Source organism: Lontra canadensis, unplaced genomic scaffold (assembly GCF_010015895.1).
Source record: "Lontra canadensis isolate GAN:19392208 unplaced genomic scaffold, GSC_riverotter_1.0 scaffold193, whole genome shotgun sequence".
NCBI classification, from domain to species: domain Eukaryota; kingdom Metazoa; phylum Chordata; class Mammalia; order Carnivora; family Mustelidae; genus Lontra; species Lontra canadensis.
Genome location: NW_022631187.1, coordinates 387,368 through 406,804, shown reverse-complemented (window position 1 = coordinate 406,804; position 19,437 = coordinate 387,368). Strand labels below are relative to the sequence as shown.

Genomic DNA, 19,437 nt, shown 5'->3' with positions numbered 1-19,437 from the left:
AAAAGAATGGTAGGAGAATTCTTACCAGAAACCTACTGTCATACAGCAGAATAAAATTGTGATCAAGTATGTGAACCTGAATTTCAAAATATTAATTAAGGAATCATGTCTGTAAAATAAGAATATAAAGCAGGGATTTGAGAGCTCAAGAATGGCTGGTAGACAAAGAAAATGAAATATGAGCCATTATAAAAATAAAAAAGGAAATGAGAAGAAAAAATAAAACCATCAGAGAAATAAAGGTAAAATTGAAAGCCACAAAAGAGAGAAGAGATATTTGCTGAATAAGCAGTTAAGAACATAGAAAATAAGAGAAAAGCAAAATGAGATGAAAATTGAAATTGGTTCTAAAATCCTCAGGCTCTCTCACCAATTAATGAGTTAAAATCTTTAACACATGTTCACTTTATATTTGTATGACAGTCATGATTATATCTTTAAAAAATTATTGACCAAAATGCCTAATGCATACAAAACAAGGTAAATTGCATTGCTGGTAAAGTAAAACTTACAGACTACTTAAACTCATCTTCTCTTGGCTCCCAGATTTAATTTCAAGTGCCAACAAAACTTTGACGAGTATTTTTTTTTCTATTGAGTTTATGTTTCATTTTCTTTCTGGTTTGTGCATAGCCAATGTCATTCCCCACCCTGGTACCAGCAATGAATGGGAATATGATTTGACCATTTGCTGAGTAAATGGATTTAATGGATAATGTTTCTGGGTAAGAAACAACAGACAATTTGTTAGTCTTTTTTGTGATTCTCTGTGCCCATTTCAAGCTCAGATTAAACAATTATTTCACGCCTGCTGGGAGGGAAAATGGCACTCTAATATCTATCTACACTGGTGAGTTTCTGTGTTTACTCTTGATCTGTAGATGAAGTTGTAGCTCTGAATCCATAAGCTCCTTATGTCTGTGTCTATGTGTCAATAATCAAGAAAGGCCTTGACCTCACTTCATGTGAGTGTGAAATGTTTTCCCATCTCTGGCTGGTCTCCACAAATTAGGTGACACAGTGTTCTTGTTAAAGGAGCACTGTTCAGCTTTATAGACATAACTAAGCACTTACATAAAATATTCTTAAAATTCTCACAAAAAGAACATTAAACTAATATTTTAGATGTGCTAAACCAGAGTGTTCTTATAAAAACATTCTGTCAACTCAGAAACATTTTTTTAAGATTCCAAAGTTAAGGTAAATCTTTGGCAAGTGAGATTAAGAATTTTGGTCTAAAAGAAAGAGCTAGGTCTTTTTTGTGGTTTATTTGTATATAGTATAGAACAAGCATACATTTCATTTTACTTGGGTCTCTTTTTCCTAAATGTATGCAGGTTTATTGATTAATATTATATAGTTCTTATATATAACACTTAACATTATAAAAAACATAAAGTGGGGGCGCCTGGGTGGCTCAATGGGTTAAAGCCTCTGCCTTCAGCTCAGGTCATGATCTCAGGGTCCTGGGATTGAGCCCTGCACCAGGCTCTCTACTCAGCAGGGAGCCTTCTTCCTCCTCTCTCTCTGCCTGCCTCTCTGCCTACTTGTGATCTCTCTCTGTGTCAAATAAATAAATAAAATCTTTAAAAAAAAACCATAAAGTTTATTCAACTAACATTGAATCACTGTTCTGACAAACTTAATTTTAGCTGTAACTATGTGCTGTAGTATGTTAGGTTTAAGATAGTTGCCAAGACATTTAGTTAACTTAAAATGCTGGACTACTATTAAATTGAGTCAATTAATAATTACTGGATTAAAAGATAAATTTTAATTAAAATCAAATACTTAAATATTGATTACAAAGCATAGATTTAAGTCTTATACTATTGCTTCTTATTTTTATATGCTGTGGAGAGGTGATACCTTTGGGTCATGTTACTGAATATGTTTGTTCATTTTTCCTCTTTAATAGGACAGGTGTTGCCACAGACAGCTACGCTATGTATGCTCAGGAATTCTGCTAATTTGTTATAATGCTTATAAGAGATGATTCTCAACTGTACACTTGCAAATTTTCTTTCTGAAATAAAAATTATTTTGGTTAAAAGTAACAATTAAAATAAGCGGCTGACATTATATTATGAGCAATAGTAACAAATGAATATGTGGTTTTGTTTTTAAAGGAAAATGCAGTTTATTCCTAAAGCAATGATTCTCCAACTTCTGTTCTCATGACCCCTTTGCACTCTGAAAAAATTAAGAATTTCCAAAGAGATTTTGAGAAGTTCTTAAAAAAAAAAAAGATTTTATTTATTTGAGAGAGAGAGCACATGTGTGCACAAGTTGGTGGGGGGGAGGGACAGAGGAAGAAGCAGCAGCAGACTCCCTGCTGAGCAGGGAGCCCACCACATGGCTGGACCCCAACAAGATCATGACCTGAGTTGAGGGCACCCTGGCACCCCCGCAACAAAGACTTTTCAAATGCATGTTTTATCTATCAGTAACTGCCATATTAGAAGTCAGAACAGAAAATTTATATATATTCACTAACTGAACTTATTTGAGACAAAATCATTGAATGCTAATGTCAATTTTCAAAAAAATTATATTTAAAAAATCAATGAGAAGACTGTAGAAAATTTCTAAAAACTCTTTATTCTGACTTAATAAAAATAGCTAGATTCGCATATATGCTTCTGTATTTGATCTATTACTATATCACGTATCACATAGCTTCTGGTAAGCAGCATGTCTTAGTATTATGAAAATAGTTTTGACCTGGCAGATCACTAAAAAGATTGTCAGTTTGTTTCAGAATATAAAGAGCATAAAATGAAGGACTGATTTGGAAAGTAAATTTTATTTGAACTGGTTTAAATCTGTGTCTGAGATAAAGCTCTGTAATGTATTTAAATGTAGCAAAATTATCTTGATTTTGATGGGCTTGCTTGGTTTACTGATTAATGCCTTCACTTACAATAAGAAAGGTTATTCTTTATTTTCTATGTAATCTGCCTAGATAGCAGATTCTGTGTTTTACTAGAATAATTTTTTGATCTTTATGTTGTGTTTATTATGTCTTTATTCTTGATCATTTAACGGCAAAGTAGTTTCCTCATTTATCAAAGAGCTAAAGTTCTTCAAAACTGTGTTACTTCCTACGCTTCTTTTTAAAATATTTCGATGTCATTTTGCTTAGATAGGTAATCAAGTGTTGTTTCTGAGGCATCCATAATCCTATCTTAATCAAGTACCCAAACAATCTCTAACAACTCTTGATTTTGTTTTCCAAAAAGTCACATCCTATTATAAAAGATACAAAGTTTTTATAAAGTTTTCAGGATATCTTTTAAACCTAAAACTATCTTTGAGATTTCTAAAAGGGATGCTAGGGAAACGCAAAAATTAATTCTTTCTCCTCATAAAGAGAGAAATGTGAAAATTAGGTTCATTTGATGGGTTACTATTGTTTAAGAGTTGCATGAGAAGAGGTGCAAAATCAGAATAGATGCTTAGCCTCCCTTATGTTTTTAAAAGTAAAACACTGTTAACATAAGATTTTCAGAAATTGTATACCTCATGAGCAGTTCCTGAAGATTACTATCTTGAGAGTAAAACTTCAAGAGAAACACTAATCATAACTCATAATTTTTTTTCAGAAATGGACAGAATATCAAGATAGAGGATTAACAAAGAAAGATGTGAACAACACTATAAATCAAGTAGGCCTAACAGGCATATAGAAAATACTCCATCCAACAGCAGCACAAATCACATTCTCCTCAAGTGCTCATGGAATATTCTGCAGTATAGAACAGAGCTACAAACAAGTCTCAGTAAATTTCATAAGACTGAAATCATATGAAGTATATTCTCTGACCATAACAGAACAAAGCTAGAGATCTGTAAAAGTGGAAAATTCATAAATAGGTGCATATTAAAAAACATACTCTTAAGTAGTCAATAGGCCAAAGAAAAAAATTATAAGAGAAATTAGAAAATACATAGAAATGAATGATAACAAAGACACAACATACCAAACCTTAGGGGATGCAGGGAAGGCAATATTCAGAGGGAAATCTATAGCTGTAAAGCTCTACATTTAAAATAAGATTTAGGGGCACCTGGCTGGCTCAGTCAGTTAAGCATCTGCTTTCAGCTCAGGTCATGGTCCCAGGGTTCTGGGATCGAGCCATGCATCGGGCTCCCTGCTTGGTGGAGAGTCTGCTTCTCCCTCTCAAGTTCACAGCCTGCTGCTCTGCCTACTTGTGCTCTCTCTATCTCTCTGTCAAATAAATAAAATCTTTAAAAAAGTTTACAAAAAAAATAAGATTTAAAGGAACAAACTAACTTTAAGTCTCATGAGTAACTAGAAGAGCAAGCTAAAACCAAACCTACCAGAAAGAAGGAAATAATAAAGAACAGATAAATATGAAACAAATAGTAGAAAAAAAACTGAATCAATGAAATAAAAAATTCAGAATCTTTTCATGATAAAGAAAATAACTATTCATAAACTAGGAATAGATGGGAAAATACTCTGCCTAATAGAGAACATTTACAAAAACTTACAGGTTCACTGTCAATTGGGAAAGACTGAGGCTTTCTCCTTAGGATTAGAAACAACAAAAGAATGCCTGCTTTCACTGCTGCTATTCAACACCATAGCAGATGTTCTAGTGAGAGAAATTAGGAAAAGAAAAACAAAGAACAAAAGAAATAAAAGGCATCCACATTAGAAAGGAAGAAGCAAAATTATCACTGTTCACAGATGACATGATCCTATATATGTACAGAAGATCCCAATGAATCCATAAGAAAGAAAAAAGGGCAAATGGCAGGGTACAAGATCAATAGGCAAAAATCACTTACGTTAATCAAACCCAAGGTGAGTGTTATTGGGAATTCCAATGTATAGCTGGTTGGTCACAAGCCAACCTGAGCCTATGACTGGTGTCTGAAATGGTTGGGGATGGGGTCAGTCTTGTGGGACTATGCCCATAAACTGGGACCTAAGGCTATCTCTGGGTAGATAGTGTCAGAACTGAGTTGAACTGTAGAATACCCAGCTGATGTTACAGAAAACTACTTGTTGTGGAGGGAAAACCTCCATACATTTGGTAACCAGAAATATCAGAAGTGAAGTGTTCACTGTGAAGGTAAAGACAACACACAGGGATAAAGAAGATACAGGAGGAGGCGAGAACTTCAGGTTTTTCTTTTTTAGGTTTAATACAAGGCAACAATGAAAAGACAACCCAAATAAGTGGGCAAAGGATGTGGCAGACAAGTGTTTGTTTTCCAAAAGATATATAAATGGCCAATAAACACATGAAAAGTCATCCCACATCATTACTCATTAAAGAAATACAAAGAAAAAAACAATGAGCACTTCATATTCAACAGAATGGCTATAATCCAAAAGACATAATAATAAAGTGGTGGCAAGGAAGTAAAGAAATTAGAACACTCATTCAGTGCTGTGGGAATGGAGAATGGTAAGGCTGCTATGGAAGTTTGGCAGTTCTGCAAAAAGTTAAACATTGTATTATCCTATAACCCAGCAATTCCACTTCTAGATATAGACCCAAAACATTGAACACAGGGACTGAAGCAGATACTTGTGCACTGATGTTCACACCAGCATTATTCACAGTAGCCAAAGGTGAAAACCACCCAAGTATTGGTCACCAGATGAATAGATAAAATGTGGTATATCCATATAATGGAATATTTTCAGGCATAAAAAAGAATGCTAGTACTGATTTATCACAATGTGGGTGAACCTTAAAAACATTATACTAAGTGAAATAAGCAAGTTACAAAAGGAAAAATATTATATGATTCCACTTATATCTAGACAGTACCATGAGAAGTTACCCCAGGGGCTGGGAGAAAGGGGGGATACAGAGTTATTTCTTAATGGGTAAAGAGTTTGTTAGAGGTGATGAAAACGTTTTGGGAAATAGGTAGTAGTGGAAGTTTCATAACATTGTGAATGTAATTAATGCCACTGAACTGTACACATAAAATGGCTAAAATGGCAAATTTTATGTTTTTTGCATATATAACCGCAGTTAAAAACTGTTATGACTTAATTATATACTGTACCCCAAAAAAGAATTTTACCTTCCTTCCACTCTGGTATTATTGGTTACCTTACTAAATTAACCATAGCTATTAAATCTCTATAATGTATAGACAGTTTGTTTTACTCTGATGTTTGCCTGAAGACTCTGCTTTAAGTGACAGGCAAGAGTTTGTCTATTTAACAAAGAAAGACAGTCTCAGAGCCCCACAGAAAAGGACTGTATCAGGTTCTTCAAACTGTTGACCTGTCAGAAGAGAATCTTGATTACCGGTTTGAGTTGACACCAGACAACCTTGAAACCATACCAGTGCACTTAATGAGGATTTCCAGGTTTTCTTCTAACCTAAAAGCTTACGGTTTTATAAAAGCAGACTACTGACCCAAGATCCAGCAGAACATCAACTACATAGGACTGAATAAATTGATAAAGGAAGGGGTGCCTGGGTGGCTCAGCGGGTTAAGCCGCTGCCTTCGGCTCGGGTCATGATCTTGGGGTCCTGGGGTCGAGCCCCGCATCGGGCTCTCTGCTTGGTGGGGAGCCTGCTTCTTCCTCTCTCTCTGCCTGCCTCTCTGCCTAATTGTGATCTCTGTCAAATAAATAAAATCTTTAAAAAAATTGATAAAGGAAATTTTATTGTGGTTATGTATTTGGAATATTGTTCACATTGTTTTAATGTTCTATTTTCTGAATATATGAGAAAATCCTCTTTGTAAATTATTCGTATCTCAAAACAATTTAGTAGACACTGCTTCTGTAAACTAAAATTAAAATATATTAAAATAATATGGTTCTCATTCACCTCCTCATCTTACCCCTCTTTCTGAATTCAGAAACTTTTATTAAGTCTCCCTACTTTCCACAGCAATATAGTTATGTGCATTGGTTGTATAAGAATTTGTCCTTTTTTCACCTTTTAAAAAATAGTTTGTATGTTTTTACGGTTTTTAAAATCATGGTTACAGAGACTTGACAGGAGACTAGGTTTACGTTTAAATACTCCAGATCTTTATATAACACAATTAGAAAGATAAGTACCATATGATTTCACTCATATGTGGAATTTAAGAAACAAAACACACAAGAAAAGGGAAAAATAAGAGAGATATAGCAAGAAACAGACTCAATTATAGAGAACAATCTGATGGTTACAAGAGGGGAGGGCAGTGGGGTGAAGGGTTAAATAGGTGATGGGGATTAAAGAGTGCACATGTCATGATGAAAACAGAGTGACGTATGGAACTGCTGAATTACTATATTGTACATCTGAAACTACCTGGAATTAAAATAAAAAATTAAAAAAATAATAGATGTATTCATGATCCACTACTCCATTTAATCTTATATACCAGAACATCAAAATCTAAAAATCAATTCCGTTGTCCTTTTTTAAAAACCAAAATATAAATGGACAAATTGACTGTGCAAACAAGGCATGGCCAATGACAGCCATTAATGAGCTATGGTAAGGTAATCTTTTTTTTTTTTTTTAAAGGTATTTTTTATTTATTTGACAGACCACAAGTAGGCAGAGAGGCAGGCAGAGAGAGACAGGAGGAGGCAGGCAGAGAGAGACAGGAGGAGGCAGGCTCCCTGCTGAGCAGAGAGCCCGATGCGGGACTCGATCCCAGGACCCTGAGATCATGACCTGAGCTGAAGGCAGAGGCTTTAACCACTGAGCCACCCAGGTGCCCCTATGGTAAGGTAATCTTAAGGTGTAACGTTGATCTTACCTCATCCTTATGGAGCACATGCCTACAAAATCCCCTCAGGGAATTATCCTGGTACCTTTTTTATATGGTCCCAGTATAAATGTGGTAGGGAGTTCACTTTCCAAGAGGTCAGGAACCCTCAATAAATTTCAGGGACCTTGAGAAAAGAGGTGCTACAGGTGAAATGTGGTAGAGAGAGTTTCGTGGCTCTGGTATCCTAGCTTTGGAATGGCAAAAGATAACAGAACACAAATACAATTCAATTCTGCATATACTTGGAAATTCACTTCCTAATTGTCCTTGTCTCTTAAAAAAAAATTTTATTGTTATGTTTTTTGTGTTTTTTTAAAAGATTTTATTTATTTGACAGACAGAGATCACAAGTTGGCAGAGAGGCAGGCAGAGAGAGGTGGGGAAGCAGGCTCCCTGCTGAGCAGAGAGCCCGACTGTGGTGGGGGGGGGCTGGATCTCAGGACCCTGGGATCATGACCTGAGCCGAAGGCAGAGGCTTTGACCCACTGAGCCACCCAGGCGCCCCTTATTGTGTTATGCTATTTAGCATATAGTACATCATTAGTTTTTGATGTAGTGGTCCGAGATTCATTGTTTACATATAACACCCAGTGCTCCATGCAATTCGAGCCCTCAATAACCATCACCAGGCCCATCCCATCCCCCCGGCACCCCTCCCCTCTAAAACCCTCAGTTTGTGTGTGTTTTAATTCTCCTCTGAACCACCTGTTAACATGTCAGTGGTTCCTTTATTAATTAATGACTTAAATAAAATGTTTGACATGGGTTTAAAAAATAAAAATGGAAATTAAAACTTCAAAAGAGAGAAAATGATACAGTTAGAAGACAAGCAAAGGAAATCCAAAGTATACAAAGACCCCAAGGAAGAAAACTGAAATAATGAAATAAAAACAATTGTTCAAAAACAGTTCTCTGACTTTTTTTTTTTTTTTTAATTTATTTGACAGACAGAAATCACAAGTAGGCAGAGAGGCAGGCAGAGAGAGAGGAAGGAAAGCAGGCTCCCTGCTGAGCAGAGAGCCCGATGCGGGCCCGATCCCAGGACTCTGGGATCATGACCTGAGCCAAAAGCAGAGGCCTTAACCCACTGAGCCACCCAGGCGCCCCTCTCCGACTTATTTTATTTAGCATAATGCCCTCTAGGTTCATTCATGTCATTGTAAGTGGCAGGATTTCCTTCTCTTTTTTTTTTTTTTACATTTTATTTTTTACATTTCTTTTCAGTGTACCAGAACTCATTGTTTATGCACCACACCCAGTGCTCCATGCAATACGTGCCCTCCATAATACCCACCACCAGGCTCACCCAACCTCCCACCCCCAACCCCTTCAAAACTCTCAGGTTGTTTTTCAGAGTCCACAGTCTCTCATGGTTCGTCTCCCCCTCCAACTTCCATCAGATTCATAGAATTCCTTCTTTTCTAAGGCTGAATGTTTCACTCTATGTACATACTGATGCACACATATATCACATTTTCTTCATCCACTCCTCTTTTCTTTTTAAAGATTTTATTTATTTATTTGACAGACAGAGATCACAAGTAGGCAGAGAGCCAGGCAGAGAAAGAGAGAGAGAGAGAAGCAGGCTTCCCACTGAGCAGAGAGCTGGATGTGGGGCTTGATCCCAGGACCCTGGGATCATGACCTGGGCCGAAGGCAGAGGCTTTAACCGACTGAGCCACCCAGGCGCCCCCATCCACTCCTCTTTTCATGGGCACTTAGATTACTTCCTTGTCTTGCCAATTGTGAATAATGTTGTAATCAGTATGGGGGTGCAGGTATCTCTTTGAGTTAGTGATTTCATTTCCTTTGGATATATACCCAGAAGTAAAATTTCTAGATCATTCTGTTTTTAATTTTTTGAGGAACCTCCATAACTGTTTTCCATAGTAGCTGTATCAATTATACATTCCCACCAATGTGCACAAGGGTTCTCTTTTCTCCACATTCTCTTTAGCACTTTTATCTCTTGTCCTTTTGATAACAGGCATTCTTTTATTTATTTTTTTTTTTAATTTTTTTTTTTTTTTTAAGATTTTATTTATTGATTTGACGGAGAGATATCACAAGTAGACAGAGAGGCAGGCAGAGAGAGAGAGAGAGAGAGAGAGAGAGAGAAGCAGGCTCCCCGCTGAGCAGAGAGCCCCATGTGGGACTCGATCCCAGGATCCTGAGATCATGACCCGAGCCGAAGGCAGCGGCTTAACCCACTGAGCCACCCAGGCTCCCGATAACAGGCATTCTTTTAAAGCAGTTTTAGGTTCTCAGCAAAATTGGGTGGAGAGTCCAAAGTTCCCACATATACCAAATCCACTCCCCCTCAAAGAACATACCTCACTACTGAACATTCTGTGCCATAGTGCTATATTTGTTCTAATCAATGAAACTGCACATCATTTTCACCCAAAGTCCATACTTATATTAGGGTTCACTCCTGATGATGTATGTTTTATGGGTTTTGACAAATGTATAATGACAGGTATCTACTGCTGTAGTATCACAGAACAGTTTCACTGCCCTAAAAATCCTCTATGTTCTGTCTATTCATCCTTTCCTCCCCAACTAACCTCTGCCAACCAGTGATCCTTCTATTTTCTCCACAGTTTTGACTTTTCTGGAATATCATATAGTCAGAATCATGTGGTATGTAGCCTTTTCAGATTGATGAAGGAAATTATATAATATATATAAAATTTTATATAATTTATATATAATTTTATATAATATATAAATATATTTATATACATATATAAATATATATAAAATTTTATATTATATATATGAAATATATTTAAAAATAATATGCATTTAAGATTCCCCCAAGTGCGCCTTGGTGGCTCAGCGAGTTAAGCGGCTGACTCTTGATTTCTGCTCAGGTCATGATTTTGGGGCCCTAGATCCAGCCTCACTTTGGGCTTCATGCTCAGTGGGGAGTCTGCTTCAGGATTCTCTCTCCCTCGGCCCCTCCCTCTACACTCTCCTTCTCGGTCTCAAATAAATAAATAAATAAATAAATAAATAAATCTATCTTTAAAAAAAGATTCTCCCATGACTTTTCATGGCTTAGTATCTCATTTCTTATCTCTGATTAAGATTTCATTGTTTAGACATACCACAGATTATTTATCCATTCACCTACTGAAGAATATCTTGACTGATTCCAAGTTTAAGCAATGAATAAAGCTTCTATAAACACCCACGTGCAGGTCTCTGCATGGACATAAGTTTCCAATTTATTTGAGTAAATACCAAAAAGTACAGTTGCTGGAATGTATAGTGAGAGTTTTACAAGCAAATACTAAATTGTCTTCCAAGTGTCTATACCACTGGCAGGTGTTCCTGCCAGCAATGATTAAGAGTTTTCTATTGCTCCACATACTTGCCAGCATTTGGTGGTATCAGTGTTTTAGATTTTTGTGATTCTAATACATATGTAGTAGTATCACAGTGTTTTAATTTTCAATTCTGTAATGACATAGAGATACATATAAAGAAATATATACATATACATATATACATATATATAGATAGATATGTAGATATATAGATATATATATAGTCCAGCTATGTTCCTAGAATGAAGAAACTGATTTTTTAGTGGACAGCATTTTGACATACTTTTTATTTTTTTTTAAAGATTTTATTTATTTATTTGATAGAGATCACAAGTAGGCAGAGGCAGGCAGAGAGAGGGGAGGAAGCAGGCTCCCTGCCAAGCAGAGAGCCCGACGCGGGGCTCGATACCAGGACCCTGGGATCATGACCTGAGCCGAAGGTACAGGCTTTAACACACTGAGCCACCCAGATGCCCCTAACATACTTTTCAAATAAGTCATTGAAGCTATGAATTTTGCTCTGAGAACTGCTTTAGCACTTTAGATTCTGTTATAAAGTATTTTCAAGATCATTATTTTCTAGGTATTCTGTAGTTTCTGTGTTTTAAAATGTCCAAGAGGTCAAGAGTTTTGTCTTGATTCCATCAATTCCTTGTTTTATTGCATTGTGATAGATAACATTGCTTTATTTCTGTGTCTTGGAATTTATTCAGGTTTTCTTTGTGAACAATTTTGTAAATGTTCAAAGGACACATAAATAGAAGATGGATTTTCTATTTTCAGGCTATAGTACATATTTCTTTTAAATCTTCTATAAATGTTATTTAGGTATTTTCCATCCTTTCTTTTTGTCTTTATTCCTTTAAATGGCTATCATAGATTGAGAAAGGTGAATTCAATTTTATGTTTATGTTCTTCCTTCTAAGTCCTACAGTTCAATACCAAAATCCACCAAAGATATCACATATAAACAAAAGGAAAAAAACAAACCAATAACTTCTAAATTTTAGGAAACCAAATTCATCAATAATTATAATAACACACCATGATCAAGTAGGGTTTATTCATAAATGCAATGATGACTTAATTTTGGAAATCTATTACTTTACACTTCAATATGTTAATACTTCAAAAGAGAAAAACCATAAGGTTATCTCTATAGAAGCTGAAAAGGCATGTAATTCAATATTGATTCTTTAAAATTCTGAAATAGGAACAGATGGACAAAACATAAAAAAAAATGCCTACACCTAAAAGCCAATACCATCCTTAATGAAGAAACAGTAGCAAGTTACTATATAACTTTAAAAGGTTAATTACTATTTTGACTATTTCGTAATAAAAAGTCAACAGTATCTGATATGATTATGGTTTGGAAGGCTCTGTAGCCTACATTTACTCAGAATTAGAGCTTGATTAAATTAGACATGAAATCCAGTGACCTAAGGGCAATAATGTCATATTGAACAATAATGATCCTATTTTTATACTCAATACTATGCTTCCATAAAAAAAACAAAGTAAAAAATATTCTTACTCCAAGCAGTGTGTCAGAGAGTCAAAGTACAGTCATACAGTCTTCAAACAATCATTTGACTGGTTATCAAATACTGAAGTGGCACAAATTTCTGGTGATAAAGACTGAGTTATTCAGATTGGAAATGCCTTTTATAACTGTATTACCAAACTCCCAGTTCCCACTGTACCTGTTTCTTTCAGGAGATTCCAGATTTCTCTACATTTATGGATCTGCTCGAGGGCACGATTCAGTAACTCGGTCTATTTGGCAATAATGCAAAGAAAATTAGTCTCAACCAGACAAAACTTAAAGCAAATTAAAATAATGTATCATATTCATTAAAAGTAGTTAAAAATGATAGAAAAATTACATTTAAGCTGAACAATTATAATTTATATACAAATATTAACCTCTATTTGTATTTCTTTTTTTTAAGATTTTATTTATTTATTTGACAGACAGAGATCACAAGTAGGCAGAGAGGCAAGCAGAGAGAGAAGGAGGAAGCAGGCTCTCCGCAGAGCAGAGAGCCCAATGCGGGGCTCCATCCCAGGACCCTGGGATCATGACCTGAGCTGAAGGCAGAGGCTTTAACCCACTGAGCCACCCAGGTGCCCCTATTTGTATTTCTTTTTTAAAGATTTTATTTATTTATTTAGTTGCAGAAATACAAGCACAAGCAGGGGGCAGCACAGAGGGAGAAGAAGCAGACTCCCTGTTGAGCAGGGAGCCCAATGTGGGACTCAATCCCAGGACCCTGAGATCATCACCTGAGCCAAAGGCAGACACTTAACCAACTGAGCCACCCAGGCACCCCTACTTGTAATTTTCTAAATGTCCCAGAAAATGAGGATTAAATAGAAAATCTTTAGCACTATCAATTTTAATAATCTAGGACAGAAGAGCAGCACTTCTAGAATGGTGGTATGAGGAGTTCCATGGGCCCTCCCCCCAGTAAAACAACCGTAACTGATGAATTATAAAACACAAACATGTAAAGTCTCAGGAAATTGCCCAAAGGGTAAAAAGAAAATGGAGACACTTCTATTCCAGGAATCTACTAAGTCTCAATAAGACAGTAAACACCCATGATAGCTGAACCCTCATCTGCTCACCAACCACTCCCAGCTCAGTGTGAGTGCTACTTTGGGGGGGGGGGTGTGACCAAGAAGATGGGGCTCCCTCTATTCTCAGCTTCTAGACTAGACATTTCCAGAAGGGGCAAGCTGCCAGCACTTTTCATCCTCCTCCCCCAGATCTGTATTGCAAGAACTCTATTATAAATAAGCACAAATAAGAGGCCTGGAGCTCTCTTCCTCTACCCAGACCCTATAACCAGGCATGGGAAATTGCAGTTATTGGGTCTCAATTGCCCTCACTGCAGCTTGCTTATAGGACAGAGTTTGCACTGGGAGAGGCAAGTTCAGAATGCCAGGGACTAGGACTCCTGCCAAGCACCTTACTCACAGAGCTGGACTGTCACTCTGAGAGCAAGGTGCCATGTTCCCACTTCCAGCTCCAAAACAGTGGTATAAAACTTCTCAGGAGAAGCAGTAGCTCATTAGAAGAGTGAGCTCTGTATCTCTGCCTAAGAGGACTGACTTTAATTGGAACACAGCTTGGGGAAGTATGAGTCTAAGGCTACTACAAAAAAAAAGGGAGATTCTGGAGTTGAATACTTAAAAAGAGGCTAATAGCTCAATGATGTCAACATGAAAAACAGAAGACCAGCCAGAAACTTACATAGGGAACCAGGGTGAGAAAAAACTAAGATCCCTACCACTTTTCAAAGGGGCCTCACATTAAGTGTATCAGACTGTGAAACAATTAATGCCTAAAAGCATTTTTGAACACATACATGCGCATTCACGCACACACACACACACACACTCACCCCTCCCCCCCTACACACAAAGCAACCACGCTAGTAATTAGTCAAGATTAACATCTGGGTTAATACCAATAAAAGACCATTCAGAAGTTAACAGGGATATCGAGGAAACAGAAATTATAAAAATAACCCTGCTAAAACCCTGCTAAAACCCAAGAATCACACAAATTCTTCTCAAACACACACAGCACTTTCTCCAGGACAGACAATATGCTAGGCTGCAACACAAACTTCAAATAAAGTTAAAATAACATGAAATTACACAAACTACATACTCTGACCTTAGTGGAGTAAGTTTAGAAATCAATAAGATAATAAAAGTTTGAGAAATTCACAAATATGTGGATATTAAATAAGAGGCTACTAAATAAACAATGGGTCAAAGAAAAAAATCACAATGAAAATTTAAAAATAATTTGAGATGAATGGAAAGCAAATACAACATACCAAAACATATGGGATGCTGCTCAAGCAGTATGCTATGGTCCGAATGTGTACCCCTCAACCAGTTCATATGTTGAAATCTTAAACCTCAAAGGTGCAGGTATTAGTAGGTGGGGCTTTTAGGAGATGCTAAAGTCACAGAGGTAGAGCCCTCAAGAATGGGATGTGTGCCCTTTATAAGAGGCTCTAGAGAGATCCTTAGCCCTTCCTACCATGCGAAGACAAAGAAAGAAGGCACAAACTATGAACCAGGAAAAAGGCCCTCACCAGAGAACACAAGTACCTTGCTAGTACCTTGATCTTGGACTTCTATCCTCAAGAACTGTGAGAAATAAAATTCTGTTGTTTATAAGCTTCCCAGTGTGTGGTGGTTTAGTTATAGCAGCCTAAACGGGCTAAGAGAGAAAACTGGCACTGAGAGTGGGGTGCTTCTCTAACAAACGCCTGAATGAATGGAAGCAGTTTTGGAACTGTGTAATGGGTAGAAGCTGGAAGAGTTCAGAGGCATGAGCTAGGAAAAAACTACTTTGCTGAGAATGAATGGTTAAGAGCAATTCTCGTATTTGAAAGAGGACTTTAGCTATTTCCATTTTTTACCTCAGTCTGTACTTTCTAATTGATGAATTTCTTCTTTTTGGCTTATCTCAACTCAGGCAAAGTACCCTGTGAGCAAAGCATCCCATGATAGGAACTAAACTACCCTCTTAAGCAATAAGGATTGCCCTGAGCCTGCAAGACCCCATGTGACTGATCCCAAGACAATGACTGTATCTTCATGTACCTACTGACCTTTCCCCCACGTTTTACCTGTATAAACCTAGAATTATTTTTAGCACTTCCACGGTTGTCTTTGAGACACTAGTCTGCTATCTTCCCACTGTTGCCCTCACTGAAATAAATTCCTTTCTTTTTTCACCACCAATCCCCTCTCTGCCTCTGGATTTTGTCAGCAGCGCATGGCCAAACCTGGTCTGTCTGGGACCCCCAGAGCCAGGTGCTCTTGCATCCCTGTGCCCTGGTTACATGAGGACCAAGAAAGAGAAGAGCTACAGAAATCAATCTTCTTAGAGAACAGTTTGGGAATACAGTGAAGAGAATGTTGGTAGAAATATGGACATTGAAGATCATTCCGATGATGAATGAGGAACAATGGAAATTGGAGGAAAGCCACCCATGCTAAAAAAATAGCAAAAAGTTTGGCGGGATTGTGTTTATGTCCTAGTGTTTCATAGAAGGTAATACTTTTGAACAGTGAAATTGGACATTTGGCTAAAAAAATTTCTAAGCAAAGTGCTGAAAAAGTGGCCTGGTTTCTCTTGAATGCTTATAGTAAAATGTAAGAAGAGAGAAATGATTTAAAGGTGAAAACGCTAATCACAAAGGAAGCATAGGGGCACCTGGGTGGCTCAATCCATTAAGTGTCTGCCTTCTGCTCAGGTCCTGGGATTGAGCCCCGCACTGAGCTCCACATTGGGCTCCCTGCTCGGTGGGGATTCTGGTCTCCCTCTCTCTTTGCCCCCCACCTCCACTGCTGCTCACTCTCTTACATGCTCTCTCAAATAAATAAATAAAATCTTTTTTTAAAAAAGGAAGCACAATTTAAAAATTTGGAAAATTTTCAGCCTATCAAATTGAAAGAAATAAGAAAGCTAGTTTAAGACAGAACACTAAGGGTATGATTGAAATTTGATAAGGAGAATGCTGTGGTTCAACCATCTCAACAGAAGCCAGGAGCTATTCACATGCCAAGACAATGGGGAAATTGGTCAGCCATCTAAACAGAAGTTAGTAACTCTTGTCCAAAGCAATGGAAGAATGACCTGAGGCAGTTCAGAGTTCTTGGGGCTGGCCCTAAAAAAGGCCTCCCAACACAGGCCCTAGAGTACAAGGGCCTAAGAGGCAGAATGATTTCAAAGGAGGAGACACAGCTCCCCAGTGCCACTGAACCCCCCGACTCCCCTTCTCAAATTCTGGTGCCATGTTGCACAGCTACTCCAAGTGCAGCAGGCTGTTATGCCTGCCCCTCCAGACGGCATAGGTCACAAACTCTGGGAAGTCATCAGCTTGGTGTCCTCATGGTAGGCAGAGTGCAAGAGCGGGGAGCATAAAGGCTTCCACCTAGATTTCAAAAGATGCCAGAGGAAACTCTGGAGCTCAAAGAACCGCTGTGGGGTGAAGCTATAGCAGGAGACCACCATTAGGGGCAACACCCAGTGGAGCTTTCCATCCCAGGGCTGCACAGCTACTGTGAGGGATTCCAGTCTGAACCTTAATCTATGAGAGCTGTAGCATGGGGTTACACCTGGCAGAACCATGTGGGTGGGGCCTAGAGGTTTGGGGACACAACTGCAGCCCCAGTGGGTCCAGAATGTGGGACACAAAGCCAAGGAGGATTGTTCCCAAGCCTTGGTGTTTAATATTACTTGGCCTACTAGGTTTCAGACTTACTTTGAACCCATTAACTTGTTTTTTTTTTCCCTATTTCTCCTTTTTGAACAGGTATATCTATCTTATTCCTGTCTCTCCACTGCATTTTGGAAGCATATAACTTATTTGATTTCACATGTTCATAGCTGGAGAGCAATTTGCCTCAGGATGAATTGTACCTTCAGTCTTACCTCGTATCTGGTTTAGATGATATTTAGAAGAAACTATGGACTTAGACTTTTGAGTCAATGCTAGAATGAATTAAGACGTTTAGAGCTGTTGAGATGGAATGAATGTATTTTGTATGAGAAGGACATGAATTTTGAGGGGCCAAAGGAGGAATGCTGTGGGTCTGAATGTGTCCCCAAATTTATAGTGCTTCAAACAGCTTAAGATACAGTGCTTAGAGGGAAATTTATAGCTATAAAAGTTATTACAAAAAGAAGAAGTAAGTCACTAAGCTAAACTTCTACTCTAAGACACTGGAAGAAAAGCAAACTAAAACTTAAGCAGCCAGAAGGAAGAAAATGATAAAGATTAGAGTGGGAATTAATGAAACAGAGACCAGAAACACAATACGGAAATAAAAGAAATCAAAGTTGGTTCTTGAAAAAGAAAATAAAATCGAAAAAATGTTGTATAAACTGGTCAAGAAAATAAAAGGAAAAGACACAAATGACTATAATCAGGAGTGAAAGAGGGGCTTAATTATCAAACTTACAGAAATAAAAAAGATGATTCTAAGGGAAAACTATGACCAACTGTAAGCCAAAAAATAAGATCACTTAGATTATAATAGACACATTTCCAGAAACATAAACTACCGAAACTGACTCAGAAATTGAAAATCTACTTGACTACAAAAAAGAAAGAAAGAAAAAATACTCTGAAAACTACAAAACATTGTTGAAAGAAATGAAAACCTACTGAATGGGAAAGACATCCCATATTTATGGGTAATAAGACTTAATACTGTTAAGCTCACAGTACTGTCTAAACTGATCTACAGGTTCATTGCAATCCCTATCAAAAGCGTAGCTGGCTTCTTTGCAGAAATTGACAACTTGGGGCATCTGGGTGGCTCAGTGGGTTAAAGCCTCTGCCTTCAGCTCAGGTCATGATCTCAGGGTCCTGGGATCGAGCCCCACATGGGGCTCTCTGCTCAGCAGGGAGCCTGCTTCCCCTTCTCTCTCTGCCTGCCTCTCTGCCTACTTGTGATCTCTCTCTGTGTCAAATAAATAAATAAAATCTTTAAAAAAAAAAAAGAAATTGAATACTTGATCCCGACATGAATATGGAAATTCAAAAGACTCATGATAGCCAAAAAAGAAGGACAAAATTGAAAGACTAATACATTTCTATTATAAAACTTAACTACAAAGCTATAATAATAATTAAAACAGTGTGGTTGTGCCATAAGAATAGACACAGACATCGATGGAACAGAAATAATCCTCCTCATTTATGGTTACTTGATTTTCAACAAGGGTGACAAGATAATTCAATGGGGAAAATGTCTTCAACAAACGGTTCCGGGACAATTGGATATTTAAACGCAAGAAAAAAAATGAAGTTGGACCCCCCCCATCTCATGCCATACACCAAAATTAACTCAAAATGGAATGTAACAAGTAAAAATATAAAGCTGTTAGAAGAAAACATAGGGAGGAGCCTTAATGATCTTTGATTAGGCAACAGTATTAAACACTGACACCAGAAGCACAAGGAACAACAACGAAGTAAATAAAATGGGTTATCATCAAAATTAAAAATGTTTTTGCTTCAGAGGGTACTGGTAAGAAAGGGAAAAGACAACCCACATCACGAAAGAGAATAATTGCAAATTGTTATCTGAGAAGAGTCTAGTATCAAAATATAAAGCAACTATAAGAACTCAATAATAAGACAAACAACCCTACTAAAAATGGGCAAAAAAAAAACCCTAAATAGACATTTCCCAAAGAACATATATAAAGGGCAAATAAGTACATGAAAAGATGTTTTTATCTTTTGTTATTAGTCATGATATCATCAGTCATTA

General features: G+C 37.3%; 1 protein-coding gene across 2 annotated transcripts in view; it reads right to left on the bottom strand.

Annotated features, from left to right (window-relative positions):
• Nucleotides 1-19,437, bottom strand: part of TEX11 (testis expressed 11) — a 292,212-nt gene that overhangs the window by 59,547 nt on the left and 213,228 nt on the right. For both annotated transcript variants that reach the window (XM_032847753.1, XM_032847754.1), the window contains one exon: nt 12,822-12,894. In XM_032847753.1, the coding sequence (XP_032703644.1) occupies nt 12,822-12,894 (73 nt within the window). The remainder of the gene's footprint in view (nt 1-12,821; nt 12,895-19,437) is intronic.